The following is a 21,114-nucleotide window of genomic DNA, read 5'->3' on the forward strand; positions in this document are numbered from 1 at the left end:
GGCTAGGATGACAAGGAGCTTGATCTTAGAGAGGTTAAGTTGAAGGTGGCGTTCTTTCATCCAAATATCAGCAAGGTATGACAAGATCCAAGTAAAGTGTGGTCTGTGAGGTGAAGTTTTTGGCCTTTTTAGCAATGGTAATTAATGTACTGGAGTACAAAGAAAATCTGAGAAAATTGACATAATTGTAGATGCTGCAAGGACATTTCTGGGTGTTGCGGGAGTTTCTGGAGAGGGTGTGCAGCAGCTGTTGAGAGAAGCTTTTAGTTTCTCTCAAACACCTGAAAAATAGAGAAGTTATAGCAGAGTGGGAAATGGGTGGGAAGGGGTTATTGGTTTTTTATTTAGTCAGTAGAGATTTTAGTTAAATCCAGGAGATGGCGGTAATGCGACATTTTGGACGCCAACCGCCAATTAAAACAGATAAGAAGAAGAAAAACAAACAGGAAGAGAATAAAAACACCTTCTCTACACATGCGCCAGGTGAGGACATCGCGTTACGATGAATAGGCGGGCATTTTGTTATATCATATCCATGTTTTCTAATGATCTCTGATCTTCACTGTCAGGTTTGCTGACAGTATTATTTTGAGGGACACAGCCGGAAATGATTGCAGTTATTGCGCGTTACCTGTCACAAATAGTACCTTCATCGTGTAGGACGATAGAGGAAGTGAAACAGCGCATCAAACAGCACCGGCCTGGTTGGATGTCATCATGTGAGACGGTTGAAGGTTTCCTTCATAGGTCCCTCTTCAGATACAGTCGACGCTCTCCAGCATCAGTTATTATTTCAACGCAAACGCCGAGAATGGACGACTGTTGTCAGCAGACGCCACTGTTTACATTCGGCGTGATAGCTGACATTCAGTACGCAGATATCGACGACGGCTTCAATTACTCCCGGACGAGGAAGCGGTACTACAGGAGCAGCCTTCAGCTACTGAAAAATGCCCAGGAAAGTTGGTCCGAGTCGGCTGTCAGGCCAGGGTTCATCCTCCAGCTGGGAGACATTATCGATGGTTTTAACAAGGGCCACGACGCCTCTGAGCGGGCCCTGGACAGCGTGCTGAGAGAGTTCAGCTCCAGCCCCGTGGAGGTCCACCATGTGTGGGGTAACCACGAGTTTTATAACTTCAGTAGGAGCGCGTTGTTGCGTTCAAAGCTCAACAGCACACTACACACCGACAGGAGCTTCAGTGGAGCCCAGGCTGGGGGTGACATCTATGCCTACCACTTCAGCCCGTTCCACGGGTTTAGATTTGTTGTGCTGGATGCCTATGATGTGAGTCTGCTGGGTAGAGACGAGTCCAGTGAGCAGTACACCACTGCTTTGAATTTGATAAAACAGTACAACAACAACGAGGACCTCAACTGTCCCCCAGGTATGCTATAGTTGTCACTAGTTTATTTTATGATGTAAATGTAACTAAGTACATTTACTCAAATACTATACTCAAGTACAATTTTGAGGTACTTGTAGTTTACTTGAGTATTTCCATTTGATGCTACTTTATACTTCCACTCCACTACATTTCAGAGGGAAATATTGTACTTTCTACTCCACTACATTTATTTAACAGCTTAAGTTACTTTTCAGATGGAGATTTGACACAATGGAAAATATAACAAGCTTTTAAAATACAACACGTTGTTAGAGATGAAACCAGTGGTTTCCAACCTTTTTGGCTTTTGACGTCTTACAAAAAGCAGTGTGTAGTCGGGGTCACATTTCACATGTCTATGAGTTGTTAACAGCTCCAACAAATGGTGATTTTTTCCCTCTAAACTTCTCACATGGTTTCATTTTAACAGATGTTCAAATGATCCAATATTTCAGCAAAAATCAAAGATTAGAGAAGAAGTCCAAAAACTGAAAACAGATTTGTGTATCAGAACTTTGTTTTTTCTTCTTTCCTCTCCCATTAATCATCTCACGACCCCTCAGATTTATCTGGTGACCCTTTGGAGGGGCCCGACCCCTTGGTTGGAAACCACTGGACTAAACTAGCTAACTGTATATAAAGTAATTCAAACTAGCTCCACCTCCAGCAGCTACAACAGTAACATGCTGCTCTAACACTGATGCTTTAGTATTAATAATATAATGATGTCATATATAATAATATATCAGTCAGAGGCAACAAACCACTACTTTTACTGCAATACTTTACATCAAGCTCATAATACTACTGTACTTTTTCTTAAGTAGGATTTTTCATGCAGGAGTTTTACTTGTAATGGAGTATTTTTACATTTTTGTATTTGTACTTTTACTTAATACAGGATCTGAGTACTTCCACCACTGATGACATGTAATGTAATATCACTGTATCAATTAGTGTAATCAGTATTATATTTAGTAGTATAGTAGTGTAGGTTTTCTTCCATTAGGAAGCTGAATTTTGGTTCAATTCAGAAGTTAAAGCAACCTTTGTAACAATTTTGTAGAACAGCAGCCCATGTGGACACATGTGACAATTACAAGATAATGATAAATGCTAAGACATACTGTACCAGTAGCATAAGTAGAGAAGATAAATAAAGTCAGTAGACAGACTGATGAATGTCAGTGACACAGCAATATCTGTCCAAAGGTTGCTATCAGTAGCCATCATAAGCTAGTGGTCATACCAGAGCATGTTAGCCTGCAGCTGTAAAACCCCTGAGTTTATTGAATGGAGCAAGAGAGCATTTGTTGCTAATGAATGACACTTTTCATTTGTAAGGGGAAGAATTAGTCATTTAGTCTATCAGAAGTTATGTATTCTAGCTATAAATGTAAAGTGAAAGGAAACATAAGGGATATTATTTTTCTGCAGATTCTCTGTTTTGTTTTTACACCACTTAACATTGTAAAACCAGTACTAGATATCAAAAGCCTAATGCAGTTTAAGATTATTTATGTTTATTGAATGGTTTTTATTTATGAAATTAAAAAAAAGTACGATTTCACTTCTTTTTCACCATCCAGATAAAACTGCACTTTTAATTGATTAGCCAATCAATAGAAAATGAATCGCCAGCTATTTTGATAATCATTTCATCATTATGAGTCGTACTAAGCATGTATGACATTCTTTAGAAAGAATTGCATATGCTTCACATGGAGCTGGAGCTGCCAAATTAGTCTTTTACCATCATTCCCTGAGCAGCTCTACTGAAGTAGCTTCATGTTTTGCTCATTGTCAATCAGCAGCAGTAGTTGTTGAGAGAGCCAGATTTCCACATAAAGTCTATGGATTTAGATTGGCAATGGGCCTCTCAATTTTCAAAAATGAACTGACCTTCATGCTCTGTGTTCTTGTTGCAGTGTGTGGGAACCTTGAGCAGAGGTTTACCAAGTTCAATGGTGGGTTCAGTAAGGACCAGCTGGACTGGTTAGACTCTGTTCTGTCCTCGGCTGATGAGAAAGGGGAAAAAGTCACTATTGTCAGTAAGTAACATCTGTCTATGGTAGAAACTGTATTTTGCTGTTTGGTATGGACCCTCATCAGCTTAGCAATCTATTCATGAATCAATAGCACTTCATAATGATATGATTGATCAACATTCATTTTCAAAACTAGTCATGGCATACAACATACTCACATTATGACAGTGTCAAAACAACAGTTAACTACTGAAGAGAACATTTGGCAAAAAGCAAAAGATGCTTCACAAACATGACCGCAGTATGCCACCACTGAAGTAGGGCACTTCACCAGTGGCAGTATTCATAGTTTACCCGCTTCCTTAGTTATCACTACACCTTCCTGTCAGTTGGCACTGAATAAATATTGACCTCAATTCTCATTTTGATGTGTATTTCATGTATTTGAACTTGCTTTCCGTACATGTGTAGCCTATAGTTACTTGTTTATAGCCTAGAAAAATCTCTCATAAATCATGATTGCTAAAACTATGAGGTAATTTACCAGGAAGTCAATCAACAGAAAATTAATCCACAACATTGTTGATAATCAGTTAATTATTTAAGTAATTCATCAAGCAACAAGTCTACAAGTCTATAATATTAACCTTGGTCCCTTATATCCAGACCAATACTGTACTGGATTTTTGAGACTGATACCATATCGATATTTCATAATGATATATTGGCTGCTATTCATTTGTTTTACATCAAGAAATAACATAAAAATTTCATACAGAGCTAGTTTACAGCTAATGTAGAGTTGGTATTTTGGCTGTTTGGGGTGAATGAACACAAACTGACCAGTGACCAAATACATGTGAATGAGGCAAGGTGAAAATTTGCCTTGCATTCTCTCTGAATTCACCATTACACTTTCACTCTATAGTTGGAAAATCAGTTTTTCATAAACTCAATATACTGTACCGGTTGGCCAGTTTACCTTTCATATCTGGAATGTGAGCTGAAATCAACAGAAAATTAATCGGCAACTATTTTCATATTGTTGTTTTCATACTATTTTTATCAGTCAATATTACCTTTTTTAACAAAAATGCAAAATATTAATTGTTTCCAGCTACTTTATTATGAAGATTTGCTGCTTTTCTTTGCCATACATTGTAGTAAATTGAATATATTTGGATTTTAGACTGTTGGTCGGACAAAACAAGCAACCTGAAGACATCTCCTTGGGCTTCAGGGCATTGTGATGGGCATTTTTCACTATTTTCTGACATTTGTCGTTTAATCGACAAAATAAACGACAGATTAATCGATAATGAAAATAATCATTAGCCATAGCCCTTGACGGCCATACCTTGGGCCTTGCTGCTAGAATCTAACTTTAAAGGAAGGACTCTCTGTATGTATGTGTGTCCTTTGTGTATCTCAACAACCATTCATCTGATCGACTTCACACTTGGCAGGTGTATTGCTGAGGACCCAAGGAAGTGCAGTTGTTTTGGATGAGCGTTTCCCGAGAAATGCATAAAAATACCTCATAAACAACATTGTGGAGTCAACGAAATGCAGACAGTGCCACTCTGCCATTGCAACCCACATTGTGGTCAGACGGGGGATTACATCTGTAGTGATAAGAACTACCATAGAGAATAAATTGAAAAAGTTTAAAGAGTTGAGCTCTATTCCCATTCCTCATGTGTGGAACTTTGCATGTATGTTCAAGACATAGTGCAGGATGTCTTAGGCACGTTTTGAACGGGCACTGCAGTTCATCTGATTAACTTCAACTCAGCTCAAAATTGTAGTCTCCCAATATTCTGCATGTGAGGCGTTAAGGGATTATGGGTAAATTGTAGCATCTACTGTTAGTCTGCATGAGAGGCGTTCAGGGGAGGACTCTGTTCTCTCCTGGACTGAGAAATCAGCCTGTTCCCAACAGGCAGGCACATGAGTGGGCGCTGCACTAGTGACTAAAAATGCTAAACGTTAGCATCTTATATTTGAGGATTTGCTTCTTCTCTCTGTGACATATCAATGTAAATTTAATATCTATGGGTTTTGGACTGTTGGTCGTACAAAATGAGCAACCTGAAGAAGCTACTTTGGGCTCTGGGAACTTGTGATGGGAATTTCTTTTACAAGCTTTACACGTTTTCTGAACTAGCCATGTTTTAAAAAGCAAATCAGTAGATCAAAAATCAAAGTAATCATTAGTTACACTCTATAAAATATAATAATGCTGTCCTGCAAGTGCTGTTACACCAGATACCAGAAACACAGCAGCTGCTGAAGTCTGTTTGTCAATGTGATACAGAAGACTGAGTCAAATGATTATTGCTGATAATCTTTTATTCTTTGGTCAGGTCACCTCCCTGTCCATCCCCACTCCACAGACCCCATCTGCCTGGCTTGGAACTTCGATGAGCTCCTGGACATCATACGGTCCCACTTCAGCGTGGTGTGTTTCATGGCTGGACACGACCATGACGGTGGATACCACCGGGATAAAGACACAGGAGTGCACCACCTGACGTTAGAGGGGGTGATTGAGACTCCACCACACAGCAACGCCTTCGGCACAGTCTCTGTGTATGAGGACAGGATGGTCCTGAAAGGGAAGGGGAGGATCACAGATAGAGAGTTTCTGTTCCCATGATGACAGAGTCACACAGATCACAGGGAAATTACACAAGATTCATGACTGAAGGGCTTTTTAGCTGTGATGGCAATACTTCTGGAATATATTGGCATTTTGAGAGGTATATTCCAGACTGGAAAATTTAGGGGATGTTTGTTACATTCTCTAAGTAAGTCAGGGAATTTTACACGAGTCACTTTATGAGAATAGGACAAATGCACATGCATATATAGACTATCTTGCATCACACATTTATTGCATGGCTTAGGGCTGTCTGTAATTTCTCTACAGCAAGCCCTGTAGTCAGCAAGCCCAAGGAATACAGTTATGCTAATGAGCATAATGTTACCAAAACTGACGTTATATTTAAAGGCCACGGTGAGAATACTTAAAAGATAAAATACTGACCGCTATTACAAAAACACAGACACACATTCTGTCTGCTATGTGTTTCTTAGATGCAAGGTATCATATCCACTTACCTCAGCTGAACACATACTGTACCTCAAAGTTATTTATGGCACTTATAAGTTTTTACTTTTTAAAAAAAATCCTTACAAAGTGTGAAATATATCTTATGCACTGGTTGTGTTTTAAACTGGGGGTTATATGATAAAGTTTGCATATCTGTACGCAAATATTTTAAGGAATTTTATTTTCTATTGGAATTGTTGCCTTTTTGCATGTTGCATATTGCACATAACTGACTTTCTTATACCATCATTTGCTGAGCTATGCATTGTACAATGTAGTGGTAAATATGATCAGTGTGGTGTACTGCAATACACAATATTTATATATTACCCAGTTTTCAGGTGCAAATCTGTATGATTTACAATGTGAAACACTAAGATGAACAATAAAAATCTTTCTGTCAGCAGGTCACATTCACGTCTCTGGCATCATGTGTAGCATTCCAGTTACATGGGAAAATGGTAGATATGAGCTTTATAGCTGAAATAAAGCAAAGACAAGTTCTACAAGTTTTAAAAAGACAAATGTTGCTTAAAGCTTGATGATGAACCCCAAATTTAATGTCTCCTTTAGTGTTATAATAGTGCATAAGCACATGCTGGATTTGTTTGTTTTCTTGCAGATGACAGTGCAGTGACTCACTGATTGCAAAGCACTGATTTTTTTTTCTATGTGAAAAAGAAACCTAAAGATACATGAACAACATTAATATAGTGAAATAAACACAGCTAGCTGAATGGAGAGGTCAAGAACAGTAAAAAAAGACAAAATGGCTCAACTCATGGTCCACTTGTAAGCTTTTTCCGGAACTTTCAGGCGTATCTCACAATCTTCATTAGTGCACAGAGTTACCTACATATGGAATACTGGTCACATTATAACAGGTGGTCGTATATGGCCAGCTAATATATATAGTTGAAGTAGAGTCGTTACACACAATCAATGAAAGAAGGTAATGCCTGCACACTTACTCCAAGCCACAACATTTAGTCAAATCAAGACATTTCGATCCTACTCAGATCTTTGTCAGACCAGAATGTTATCTAATTAATGTTAACTAATTAAATCATCATAGCAGCCAGATACATCAAATTACAGATGAAAACAGGTACATAAACACAAATATTAAAATATAGTCAAATATTAGTGTGCCATGAGCAAAGCGATTAGAATAATAAGTAAATGAACCTTGACTCCAGATTTGTCAAACAACTGACAAGGTCAAGAATGAACTATACCTGATAATCTGAAATGCTCTCACAACTAACAATGAAGAGTGCAACTATGAAGTGTAAATGACGTATAGTGTACATGCTAGCTGTATGACTCAAACACCACAGAACATGAACCAAGAGTGACAAAGTGCAATATAGTGTATCATGACATGGGAATATGATGAACACAGATAGAGATGTGTATGCTGATTTTCACATGTGAAAGACATATGATAGCATTGCAGTGAGCACACAAACGTATATAAATCTGTATTATTTATATACAGTCTATGACTGAACAGAAGGCAAAAGCCGTGATTTGCTGTATTTCCGACAGCCCTTGAAAGCAGCACCGGCACAGACGTGGCCGTGGTGCGGCTGCTGCGTTCAGGTGGCGCAGTGTCCCGTCCGGAGGCAGAGAGGGCGAAGTTTCACTCGGTTTCAGTCTCTGCACTGCAGCCTGAGCGCTGCTGCCGGAATCCAACACAACAATGGCGACTCCCAGTCCTGACAGCAACTCCAGCAGCTCCAGCAGCTCCAGCAGCAGCAGCACCGCAGGATCCACGTCGCACCAGTTTCACCAGCAGACACAGAGCAGCAGCATGCAAGGTAGGCGGCCACGGCCTTTATCTGCTACTTTTCTCTTTTATCTCGAGACAGTGGAGTTAGTAAGGAAAGGTAGCTTGTAGCTTCCCAGAAGCAGAAACATTGTAGTTAAGAGACACAGAATAATCCAACGTCTTCCGGTCAGACTTTCAAAATAAAATCCATTGTAGTATAATGAAATGTTTCGATGAGAGACATAATCTAGTTCAGTGGTTCCCAACCTGGGGGTCAGGACCCCCATAAGGGGGTCACTGGATTGATTTAAGGGGTCGTGAAAGGATAGGGCAACAGAAAAAACAATTCCAACACCTTTTATTTTAAAAGAACTTGCCTTTATTCTTTTGAATGAATTACTGCATTTTATCTCCTCCAGCCTCTACAAGTTATTGAAATAAAACAAAATAAGACATCTGACATTTAACTGGTAGATAACACAGTGTGTGATGAGGGGCCCCAGATAGAAATGTCTTTATTTCAAGGGGTCACAAGCCAAAAAAGTTGGGAACCACTGATCTAGTTTGTGCAATTCATGATGTTTTTCTGGTTATTTAAAGGTAAACTGCAGACTTGTTAGGGCTCTTTTAAATTATATGGTGAGTTGAACTGGAAATTTGAAACTGATGCACTAGTCTTTCACATCAAGGACCCCTAAACTGACACAAATCAGACTACGGACCCCATCTGATCAGATTTTTGCTTTTAGATGTTTTATTACAGCAAGTGTATGAAACCAATAACCAACATAGTCATATATTCTGTCATTGTGTTACTTATGGATGGAATTATAGTCAAAGTAAATGATTCCCCTCGGAGCTCCCTCAAGGACTCCTGGGGGTCCGCAGACCCCACTTTGAGAACCACTGCTGTAGAAAATGTAGTGGGCTCTTCTTATGGAAACTTTATCAAGACAGTGAATGGGCACCACCAGTGATATAAGTAAGGTCATGCACAACCTACAACTATTATTTAATATTGAACTACTATACGCTTGTGTCAATTAAGAATACAATAGTTTTGTGTCACGTGAAGGCAGCATTTTGTCACCTGTATGCTTTTCTACTGAAGGCAGAGTTGATCAGTTTCCGCTGCCGCCGCAGTTTTTTCTGTGGAGCTTGAGGCAGCTGCATGAAACTACACGGCTACCAGGTTAGCAGTGATGCTGTAGCTGCTGTGTAGCTGCTGACCCGCCGGGCCTGTTGTGGCACAGTGGAGTGTTGTCTTTCCTCTGTCTCATTAGACAAAAACTCCAAAAGTGTTACATCGTAAAGATGCATTCACTGAAGGTCAATTCACCGATATTAAAAGCACTAGTTTAACAGTTAGGCTGCTAGAGTAGCGAGCAGCACGCCAGGCCTCAGCCTGCCACTGTTAACATTTACCCCTGTCAGTGGCAAAGAAACGGTATAAATATTACACTTAATGTTAGCTCTGCTGTAGTAATGACTGTTACATTCACTGTGTCAACGTTCACTGTCTAGTGCTTTGATTATTAGCTCCAGTCGTCTGTCAGTGTTGTTGGTTCTGTCGAGATTTGTGCCCGTTTCATAATGTGAGAGTAAAAACAAACAGCTCAGTCTTTACTACTGGACTGATACAATATGGATGTCATTTGTTCACTTGATGCACTGCAGGTCTGTATTTCTAGCTACATGGGATGTTTTTGTGAAGCGTCTAGCCTCCCGAGTTCAATCTCTGAATCCATTATCGGACAGGAAGCCAAGCCTCGTCGCGGCCAAAAGCTCTAGTAGCTAAATCATGTTTTTGACAAACGTCATTTCTGTCACAACAGTTATCGATAAGATGCTGTGATTTACAGTAATGTCCGCTGATACGAATCATGGAAAATGTCAAAGAGCAAGGAACCGTCCAGAGCTAACTGAGGCGGATGAGTCGTGCTATTTACCGTTAACAGTAATTTGGGATCAGATTCCGTTTGTAATGTTAGTGGTTAACCATAGACCGTATATATCTTTATATACAGCCTATGTATATATCTTTTATATACAGTCTATGTATATGTCTTTATATATAGTTTATGTGGTAAACCGGTTGACACACTGTAGGTTGTGTGTTTCTGTTGAAAATTTACTGGAAAACAGACGAAGAGCACGTCAGGCAGGGTCGTGTCCGATAATGGATGTGTTTATGGTAGCTGCTGGGTAACGGATGACATTTCCATTGATTGATTTTTTTAGTACCCATAACCTTATAAACAGCAGCAGCACAGTCGTGTATCCAGTGGTCAACAGATCTGAGTTGCATTTTCTTACTCTGTGGCAGATGTATAGTATCAAATTTTTTATCTAAACCTTACAGAAACCAACACCTGCTGGAGATGTCAAAATGAAACAGGTATTCACACTTATTTTACTAGGTATTATTCTGCTGTTGGAGGTTATTTGTTTACATTTTGTTTGTTTAGGCTACATTCAGGCAAAGAAATCAATGAAATGTTCCCTATTCACCCTCTTCTGATCTTTTTTTTTTGTTTCAAAGTTTGATTTCTATTTATATTCATTCTGCACTTATATCCACTACTGTATCTGCATGTTGTTAAGTAAGTTTACATATCAAAAGGACCTATGTAGGTCCACAGTAGACAGACCCCATTTGATGAGACCGCATCAAGCAACCCCTCTGGGAGTGTTTTGGTTGTTAAATAAGAAACAGCACTGAAGTGCTAATTGTAGGGAGCCAAGACAATCAAATAGTCATTTTAATGTATTCTGTTATTTGGCTGGAATTGATAAAACATGTTGAAACTGAACTATTCTGCATTCTGCTCAGGATACAATGAAAACCACATGTAAAGTTGAATTGCAGTGTAAAACCCACTTTTGTGACCTCAGTACTCTGCAGTTGTTACTTGGTGATTCTGTCACATAGCATTACCTATGGAAATCTTAGGAGGAAAAAAAACACATTTCTGTGACTTTACAGATGCCTACAGATGATTTTTTTCTTCAATTTATTAAGGAAAAGTAATATGTGACATAATCAATGACTAAAGAGTTCAGTATGCTCCACAAGCAACACAACAGGCTGCGCCTTGTACAGTTGCAGGGGCGTTTTTTAAAATTCATTTTCACTCTGACCCACTACATCCCTTGTTGCCCCGTCAGTAAACTAGATTATTGTTTGTTTTCGTTGCTAACGCCAAATGGAGAAATTTTCCAAGCCTTGCTGAACAGATAACCATGACAACAACCCATCTGAGAAGTAGTGTGTGGAAGCATTTAAAAGTGGATAAAGCTAAGGCTGTTTGCTGACTTTGTATGCAACTGCCTACAGTAACGTTAGCTTGTTACTCAAGTGAGGCAGCGGAGGAACCGCAAATGTCAATTCTACAGTTCAGGGATTAGTTTGGGATTAGGCTACAAGTCTTTGGATGAATTTGTATGAATTAAATGTTAGTTTGTATGTTTTTTTGTGAAAGCATTCATGGTGTTGCACTTGGCCACACTCACAGAAAAAATGATGGAAGTAGTTGTGTGAAGAATGAAAAAATGTGAGAGAGAAGTTCAAACCTTGCCTACTTTCATATCTTGACACATTTGTGCAGTTGCTGTGTAAAGTGGGCGTGATTGTGTTGATTGTCTGTTTCAGAAAGTTACAAAAATGATCTGATGCAGCTGTCTCTGATTATGCCATCGGAAAGGGGGTGTCACAATCCAACAATTCAACAAGCATCTTATTTGAAGAGTACTGAGGCTTTAATGTACATAGTGCTGAGGTCACAAATGAAGCTTGGCAACACACTGACCCAGATCCACCAAAACATGGTGCCTCTTTTACCAGTTAAATCAGTTTCAGTTTCCCACCCTGTATTCCACCTACAGACACATGCTGGGATGGCACATGCTAATAATGACCCACTCACACTTATACAAACCCTAAGAAAATGTATGTGTTTTCTTTACTTCAGGGTTTCAGATAAGCCTGTCTGGAGTGTCCCAAAGTAAGCAATAGACTCGCACACAAAGCACACCGACCTCTACTCTTTGTGGGTACACCTCAGTAGTCTAAAGTGGTTTCCTTCCCTCGCTCTCTTTCATTGAGATCCTGTTCACTGATTGGCTGACAGCTGGGCGTACTGCTGCCCAGTGACTGGTCCGTGTTGATGTTGAGCTCCAGATTATTGATGTGTTCATCATGCTCATATTTAATTGGGTAAAAGGGGTGAAAGGAAGCCACTGTATACTATTGAAACAGCCTGTGTGGTGCTCTGGTAGTTGGGGAGTCTGTCCACTGTTCACTGCTATCAACTGTTACAAATTCAGTTATGGCCAAGAAAGATTCATTTGCACCGGGGCTTAAAGGTTGAGGGATCTGTTTGCACTCGAGCTGGTTGAACAGGGCATGACAAAGAGGACTCAACACTTAAACGCAGCACTTTTCATAGTAACTAAACCAAATTATCAATTATAGTCTGGTTATACACACTCACAGGTGTCTGAATGCACCTGAATCAACTTAACTGTCACGTAATATGAGTGTAATTCCACTTCAATCAGTTATCTTGACTTTGAATGAAGTGCTATCTAAGTGTTGGGTCACTTTGGTATCTCAAGGGAACTGTTCAGGTTTGAATTGCACATTTTTTAAAAGTTCTCAATGGAAATGTTTTGGACAGGGATTCCCAATATCAGTATCCTGCAGTAGGCTCTTTTTGGCAACCAACAATTCGACTAACTTGCACAAATACGTAATTTGGAAGAAACTGTAAACTATATGGCTAAAAGAGCTGGAGCAGTAGTGTCTGATCATTGGGAACCCTTGTACCCTTGTGTGGGCACTTTGTTTGTGTTCAAAATGCATTTTGTGCTTCCTCTGATCATGATAAGAGCTTGAGATAACCCAAAGGTCAGTCTGTTTGTGATAGTGGCACTTAATAGACTTGATTTCTCCCAACATGGGAAGATTAAATCACGTTGATGCCACAGCAGTTTACACCTCAACATTTTCTAGAGACCTGTTTGCCAGTTTTAACTGCATAAAGCACAATGACGTGCTGTCACTTTAAATCTTTAATTTTACTTATTGCACACATGAAGGCTTACCCCAAGTGTGTAGAGACAGAAGTTACTGAGGTAAGAAGAACATTTTTATCACACTGTGTCGGCTGCATATCCTCACACAGTACCCCCTGTTTGCACCAGCTGGTAGAGCCCACAGTGTGGTGTGCATGTTGTGGGAATTTGGATCTGTTTCTCTCTTTGTCCCGCCAGGTAAACGTAAAGCTCTGAAGCTGAATTTCGCCAACCCTCCAGTGAAACCGGCCTCAAGGCTCCCGCTCAATCCAACGCCCCCCTCTTTCCAGAACCCTCACATGTGAGTAGAGACAGGTGTTGATAGGTTTTAATCACAGCCCTGTTGTTGTCATCTGGGCTCGTGTTTCCTGTATTTTGGCTTTGGAACATGGAAGTTTTCTCAAATTGCTGACACCAATGCTGATTCTTGCTTTAGAGTTATAAAATTATTGTTTGCTTCAGCAAGTTCATGTTAGACACAGAAATTACTTGACTCCTTGAATGAACGAAATGTAATCTCTATCCTACAAAGCCAGGCAGGTGTCAAAGGAGATAAAATAGTAACACCATTTTTGACATTTTTAGCCAAGCTAGTGATGTTGCCCTATGAATGGTAATGTCAGTCAGTTGTCGGTCCACCAATTTGGTCCAGACTGAAGTATGTCTACAACTCCCCAGAGGATGAATCTTGATGTGTCTGCTGATTGCCTGAAATCTCTTCTAGCACCACCAGCAGGTCAACATTTTCACTTATTCAGTGAAATATCTACTTCATCTGCTGGATGGATTGGGGCAGAATTTTGTACAGACACTCATGGTTCATAACTCATGATAGATCTTACTGACTTTGGTGATCCTCTGACTTTTCCTGTAGAACCACCATGAGGTTCACATCAGTGGTTTTAGTGAAATGTCTCAACAACTGTTGGATGGATTGCCATGAGATTTGGTTAACCCATTCACATTTTACTCATGTTAATGGATGTTGAAGATAATACAAGTTTGTTCATTAGGCAAAATCCAAAGTATATTCACAACCCTAAATATTCTAACCCTAAACTGTATAAACCAGTTCATTTAAATTCTGATGTCCATGTTCTTACAGCTGTCATTGATTGTTTTGCTCTGCATTAACATGTGTACAACTAACTGATTGTAGTCAAAGCTGGTCAGTATCACTGAAACAACATCCAATTTAGCATCACAGCTGCTTAAAAAGAGTGTTGATAAAATGTGATGAATGTCATAACCTAAGGATATTAACATGAAGGAATGAAACCAGTATTTTGTAGGCATCTACTAGCCTGCTGCTAACACTCAGGATGCTCCTTTCCAGCTGACTTGAGTAGCCACAAAAACCTCTAACTAAAGTTTCTACTGTTACAGTTAGTTGACATTAATTCAAGAGTACAATTTAGTCTACTTTTTCTGTTTTATTTTATTTCAACCACCAATCTTGCACCCGTGATCAAAAAAAAACAGCCCATATAGTCATACAGTTCTAGGTAATGCAGCCTTTACAAAGCTAACCAGTCACTCTGTAAGATGTAGGTCTGGGCTTTAAAATTGAAATCAAATCAGCAGCAGCTGTATCCACTGCAAGACTCAAACATGAGAATGTCCTCAAGCCCTTTGTAATTTGGGGCAATGGAGGCTGGAATGATTCTCATTGGCTGCCATCATTGTCCATTTTGCTGTCTTTGTCCTGCCACTTCATGGAACCTTTAAATGTATCACATTCAGAGAAGCTCAGGGATTACTGATAAAATATTTACCATATCTACATTAATCTATAATGAATGTTCATCTCATGGCTCCACACTGTCTCTCTCTCTCTTTCATCCTCCTCCTTCCCCTTCCTCTTCCTCCTGCTCTGTGCTCGATGATAACCAATACTGTCCTGTCTCATGATCCTCCAGAGAGCGTCTGCGGACACACAGTATCGAGTCGTCGGGGAAGCTTAAGATCTCTCCGGAGCAGCATTGTGACTTCACTGCAGAGGATCTGAGAGACCTCGGGGAGATTGGTCGCGGGGCGTATGGCTCCGTTAACAAGATGGTCCACAAGCCCACGGGCCAGATCATGGCAGTCAAGGTGACCTGTTACACCAACACACACTGCATGCTTGTGTTTCATTCAACCATGCATAGTTGACTAAATTTGTGTTCACGGGAAGTAGCTGCAAGGCAGGTAGCAGGTGGCGGTGTCGGCTCTGGATAAATTGACACAATCTGTTATGTGTAAAACTTTTATAGAATCAAACAGTGCTTATTTGAGTTTACATCTAAGCAAAATAAACAATACCGCAGCAGAAAATGCTGAAAATTCCTCTAAATTATTCCTATGAAATCACTGAGGAGTTGCTCACTGTCACTTTTTTTCATCTTTTCATGCCCAGTGTTGAGTTCTGTAGTTTCAGGAAGTGAAAAGTGAAAGTAGGTGAGGTCTAGGAAGGTTCTCAGCTTTCCAGGACTTCAATAAGAACCAATGGGCTTGTGGCTAAGAGCCACAGACAGTTAAGGAAGTCAGACAGTATTGACAGATGAACTGACACATGGTTTTGGTCTTTTTAGATAAATAACTCTGGAAAAAGGACGACCTTAACTCTTAGCAAAGGACTCAAAATTCTGATGAAAAGCTTATGTAGCCTGTTACTGCTGCAAGTCTTTAATCAACATTAGAACCTCATGTCATTGAAGTGTATGCATAGACCTTCATGAAAGTCATAATCATTTGCAATCCTCTTTTACCCATATCACACAAAAATGCATGGTCTAATGACTCTGCTTTAACAAATCCCCAGAGATGCTTTAATGGAGTTGAGTGCAGGGTCTGGAAACGTTATCTCTTGTTTGTCCTTCAGAGGATTCGCTCCACTGTGGATGAGAAGGAGCAGAAGCAGCTGCTGATGGATCTTGACGTGGTGATGAGGAGTAGCGACTGTCCCTACATCGTTCAGTTCTACGGCGCTCTCTTCAGAGAGGTCTGACAAACCCGCACCGACCTCGAACGCACCATACCATTCTTAAGTCTCATCTATAGTCATGTTTACAATATGGCAACATTATGGAATCTAATATGTCATCAATAATGGTTTGACTCAGCAGATGTTATTGTAAAATGAATTTGTGACGGAAACTAACTGTCGTCTTTGTGTTTCAGGGTGACTGTTGGATTTGTATGGAGCTCATGTCTACCTCATTAGACAAATTCTACAAATATGTATATTGTGCATTAGATGACGTCATTCCAGAGGAAATATTAGGCAAAATAACATTAGCAGTGAGTAGACAATTCACTTTTTCTTGACACGTTAATTTCATACCATGCATATCATCAAAACCTGACTAGAAATGATGTATTTTATTTTTACTTCAACAGACCGTTAAAGCACTGAACCACTTAAAAGAAAACTTGAAAATAATTCACAGAGGTAAGCACACCACATTTAGTGGATGCTCAGATCCAGTGTTGGCCTTAATGGAATTTTGAGCATCTGCCATGCACATTTAATTTTCTTTTTTTTTCATGAATATTTTAAAACATATTCTTCTTAATTCAAAGGTAGCACTGTCTCTCAGTACTTCATTGACTTTGAATAGGTAGTACTCCTGTCTAAAAGATCTGCTAACTCTAAAAGAATTTAATATATGTGTGGTTCTGGGTTTGAATTTGATTTTTTTTCTTCAGAAGCTTACTGACAAATTTCAATTTTGACATCCTAACAAAGGTATTAAATGTCAAAACATTCATATTGGTATTTACCTTCAAACCCTAGTTTCATTTGTGTTACTTTGAATAAAATTGTCCTTTTCTGTCATTTTAGACATCAAACCTTCCAACATTCTAATGGACCGAAGGGGAAATATCAAGCTGTGTGATTTCGGCATCAGCGGTCAGCTGGTGGACTCCATAGCCAAGACCAGAGATGCAGGCTGCAGGCCTTACATGGCAGTAAGTAACAAGTAAAAATAACTGTGAGTTTGCAGCCACACTGGGTCAAGGATGAAGGAATTTTGCAATCAGTTAAAATTGGTGACAAATTAAAACAAAAGCTATCTAAAATTAAATTGTTTCATGTTGTTAACAAAAAATGGCGACACAATATTTGCAACCTTTTTTTTCATGAAAAAGACAAGACGATGAGACGAAACAGACCAGGGAACGGAAACTGTGACTAAATGTTGTGCAACAATGATGTAAATGTGTTCTAAAATAGAGACTGAAAACAACATTTTGATATATTTTTGTTTGATTTTTGATAAGTAAAGGAGATGATATCACAGTCATACTGTTTTTAGAGCTGCATCACTTAGGCAATCGACTGAAAATGAATTGGAAACTATTTTGATAATAGAATAATTGTTTTAGTAATTTTTTAAGCAAAGATTCTGAAGATTAGCTGGTGTCAGCTTCTTTAATTTTTACAAGTTTTTGTCTTTGTCCAGTAAACTGATTTTTTTTTTTAAACTCGTTTTCTTTGACTACCAAGAGACTGAAATATCCAGTTTTCATCAATTAAAAATTGACTTAAAATAAGAAAGGATGACTTTGGTTAAATGAAACTGAAACTCATATGGGCTTTTGATCTTACAACCAAGATGAAATCTAAAGATAGTAGAGACAGTCAACACGATGGGTCATGTGTTCCACCATGTGCCTTCAGAACAGCTTCAGTGCTCCGTGGCGTAGATTCTCCAAATGTGTAGAACTCTGTTGGAGGGATGAACAAAAATATTCCCTCATTTGGTGTTTTGATAACAATAGTGGCAAATACTGTCTAAAACATGGCTCCAAGATCTCCCAGGTGTTAGATTAAGTTCTGTCAACAAGTTGGATCTTGATTCCTGATTCATTTGTGCTCAGATGTAGACCATGACCTCTAACCTCCCTATGGAAGGAGAAAACCAAAAAAACTGCCCTGTGGGGGTCAGTGAAGTATCTCAGTATCACAGAGTCTGTTCTTGTGTGTTTTCAGCCTGAAAGGATAGACCCCAGTGCTTCCAGACAAGGCTACGATGTCCGGTCTGATGTGTGGAGCTTGGGAATCACCCTGGTAAGACAAATAATGTCATCAGCTTCACAATGAAACCATACCTTTTGTTATGTCTGACTGAGTTGGAATCATTAAAGCTACAACAATCCAGTCTGTCAGTCCATCACAGGTCCCTGGTTTGTGTTTGCTTTCAGTATGAGCTGGCCACAGGAAGGTTTCCTTACCCCAAGTGGAACAGTGTTTTTGATCAGCTGACACAAGTGGTGAAAGGAGAGCCTCCTCAGCTCAGCAACTCGGAGGAGAGGCAGTTCTCCCCCAAGTTCATCAACTTTGTTAACCTATGGTAAGCGCCATTACATAAAACATTGCATTATATATTCACACATACAATCACTAGAGGTAGTTTCAGAGGATCCTAGGTGTTTAATAAAGGGGTTCGAGGCCACTGAGACCCTCCGTATTTAACATACTGCTTCTATTCATGCTAATCTAAAGCTTAGCTTAATCTGCCACTGAATACGTCTTTCTCTGCTGGTGAAGTCTAATCATTTCTTCTTTTTTCTGTCCAGCCTTACGAAGGATGAATCAAAAAGGCCAAAGTACAAAGAGCTTCTGGTAAGTTCTTACACTACACTACCCTCTTACACTATATTAAAATTCTCCTTTCTTCAGTCCCTTGGACATGACAACAGATAAAAGTTAAATATCAATGCAATGAAGTGCCATTAATACCACGTGTTTTAAAACTGAAAGCACTTTAGTTTTTAAACGCAACTTTCAAATCAGACACACACACTTGTCTGTAAAGAGCCTCTTAATATTGGTGTGCATGGTGCATTAACTTTCTCGCCAAGAGTTAGATCAGAAGATTGATACCACTCTCATGCCCGTACACTAAATCTGAAGCTACAACCAGCAGGTGATTAGCTTAGCTTACTTCTATTTTTGTTGAGATTAAACAAACGTGTTAATTGGTGAGCTTTAGATGTGTTGTTAGGCAGATTTTGTTTCCTTTGGATAGAGCCAGGCAAGCTAGTTTTTCTGTTTCCAGTCTTTATGCTAAGCTAACCAGCTGTTGACCCCAGTTTCATATTGATCAGACAGATATGAGAGTGGTATCCATCTTGACCTCTCTGCAAGAGAGCTAATGAGCTTATTTCCCAAAATATTTCTGTCAGCAAAATGAAGAAATAGTGTCATCAACAGTTCATGCAGTTGTTCAGTATTCAGAATATCAATAATTAAAATATGAGTATGAATAATAGAACCATATATTTCCATCAGGAATTGGTAGAGACAAGAGTAGAGCTGAAAGGAGAGTGAATGTTGGATGTAAATTCATCAGGTGGCCAGACGCCTCCAAAAATGCTAATTTTGTTATATCTGCTGTATGTGTAAATAGGCAACTATTTGCCATATCAAACTTATAAGGTGGAATTATATCAGTGTTGTGTTTACAGATTGCTGTGGTGAAAAAGAGTCTATAGATGCAGCTTTAAATTTCAGCAAGGATAAATATATTTTCCGGAAAATGTTAGCTTTTCCAGGTTTTGTTATTGTTAAAATGTATTTTTTTAGTTGAATACATGCAATACCGTTGATCTTATTTTTCTGGGAACCAGTTTAACATATATATGTGGATTTTCTGTCTCAGAACAACAACTCTGACCACTTGAGTGAATTTTGTCATTTGGGGTCTTTTTGTGAGTCAGCTTACTGCAACCTCCTCATGTCACACAAACCATCCTGAAGCTCTGTATCTCTCCTCCAGAAACACCCCTTCATTCTGATGTATGAAGAGCGTTTTGTGGATGTCGCCAGTTACGTGTGCCGCATCCTGGATCAGATCCCCGCCTCTCCCATCTCTCCTATGTATGTGGACTGAGGGAGTTTGCCTGGGGAGGGAGGGGTCACCCAACATGCGGTGGGTGGGACACTAAGCTTTGTGATGCGACGCTTGACATCTTAGCCCTCAGAGTTACGTAGGATCACCTGTTTATTCACATGTTCCAAAGAACAAAGGAACCAAGTCCAAATTGCCCAGTGCAATGAGATGAATATTGTTAAGCAAACCCTTCCACCTCCCATCACCTCATTTAAAGTCAGTGAAACCTAAAATATTATCATCCATCTTCAGCCAGAAAAACTTGAAGACATAACATTGTCTTAGTAAAATGCAATGCATCCTTTTATGTGAGGAAAAATGAATAGAGTATACGTATATATATACTTGAACTCGTTGTACACAATACAGATTTTACCAAATAAAATGTTGAACAGTGACGCTCATGACTTATGAACAAAAGTAGACACTTATTGGATTGTACATTGTGGACTGTGTGTATGCATTTGTGTGTTCACGTCTGAATTGTTGACATGTACAGATGTATGCCGATAGACCTACTGTCTAAACACACACACACTCTCTCTCTAATCACGCAGTTTGTTGCGGGCACCTTCACTCATGGTAAATGAATGAGTATGCAAAATGTGTATGTATCTGGAAAGCTCATGGATTCGGTAGCGTGGCTTTACTTCTTTTTTTGTTGTTGTTTTCAATATGCAATCTGTGAGAGTTTGTCTTGACACATGATACAGGACAAAATACATTTCTCACATCCAGTGCTAGCCCCAGTTTGCACTTCTCTTGTAATTTCATTACATGACCCACAAAGCTAATTGTCTGACTTTCTGGAAGATAAATTGGAACAATACAAAAAATTTTAAGAGTTGGGGAAATTGAGTCCCAAGTTGCAACCTTGTTTTCCAATCCAAAAAAA

General features: G+C 39.4%; 2 protein-coding genes across 5 annotated transcripts; both read left to right on the forward strand.

Annotated features, from left to right (window-relative positions):
* Window positions 1–445: 445 nt before the first annotated feature.
* Window positions 446–6,899, forward strand: adprm (ADP-ribose/CDP-alcohol diphosphatase, manganese-dependent). The gene is made up of 3 exons (XM_042398382.1): window positions 446–1,385; window positions 3,314–3,436; window positions 5,740–6,899. Exons 1-3 carry the CDS (start codon window positions 608–610, stop codon window positions 6,030–6,032), a joined length of 1,194 nt encoding a protein of 397 aa, XP_042254316.1. The 5' UTR covers window positions 446–607; the 3' UTR covers window positions 6,033–6,899.
* An 89-nt stretch (window positions 6,900–6,988) lies between these two features.
* map2k4b (mitogen-activated protein kinase kinase 4b) lies at window positions 6,989–20,617 on the forward strand. Of its 4 annotated transcripts, XM_042398378.1 has the most exons (13): window positions 6,989–8,311; window positions 10,625–10,660; window positions 12,234–12,266; window positions 13,537–13,639; window positions 15,258–15,432; window positions 16,202–16,321; window positions 16,501–16,620; window positions 16,720–16,771; window positions 17,165–17,292; window positions 18,317–18,394; window positions 18,529–18,677; window positions 18,904–18,949; window positions 20,106–20,617. In XM_042398378.1, the coding sequence occupies exons 1-13, from the start codon at window positions 8,194–8,196 to the stop codon at window positions 20,217–20,219; spliced, it is 1,272 nt and encodes a 423-aa protein (XP_042254312.1). In that variant the 5' UTR covers window positions 6,989–8,193; the 3' UTR covers window positions 20,220–20,617. The 4 variants fall into 4 exon arrangements, with proteins under 4 accessions (XP_042254312.1, XP_042254313.1, XP_042254314.1 ...); XM_042398379.1 differs by lacking the exon at window positions 12,234–12,266; XM_042398380.1 differs by lacking the exon at window positions 10,625–10,660.
* The last annotated feature ends 497 nt before the right edge of the window (window positions 20,618–21,114 follow it).

The sequence above is a fragment of the Thunnus maccoyii genome, chromosome 20 (genome assembly GCF_910596095.1).
Source record: "Thunnus maccoyii chromosome 20, fThuMac1.1, whole genome shotgun sequence".
NCBI lineage: Eukaryota > Metazoa > Chordata > Actinopteri > Scombriformes > Scombridae > Thunnus > Thunnus maccoyii.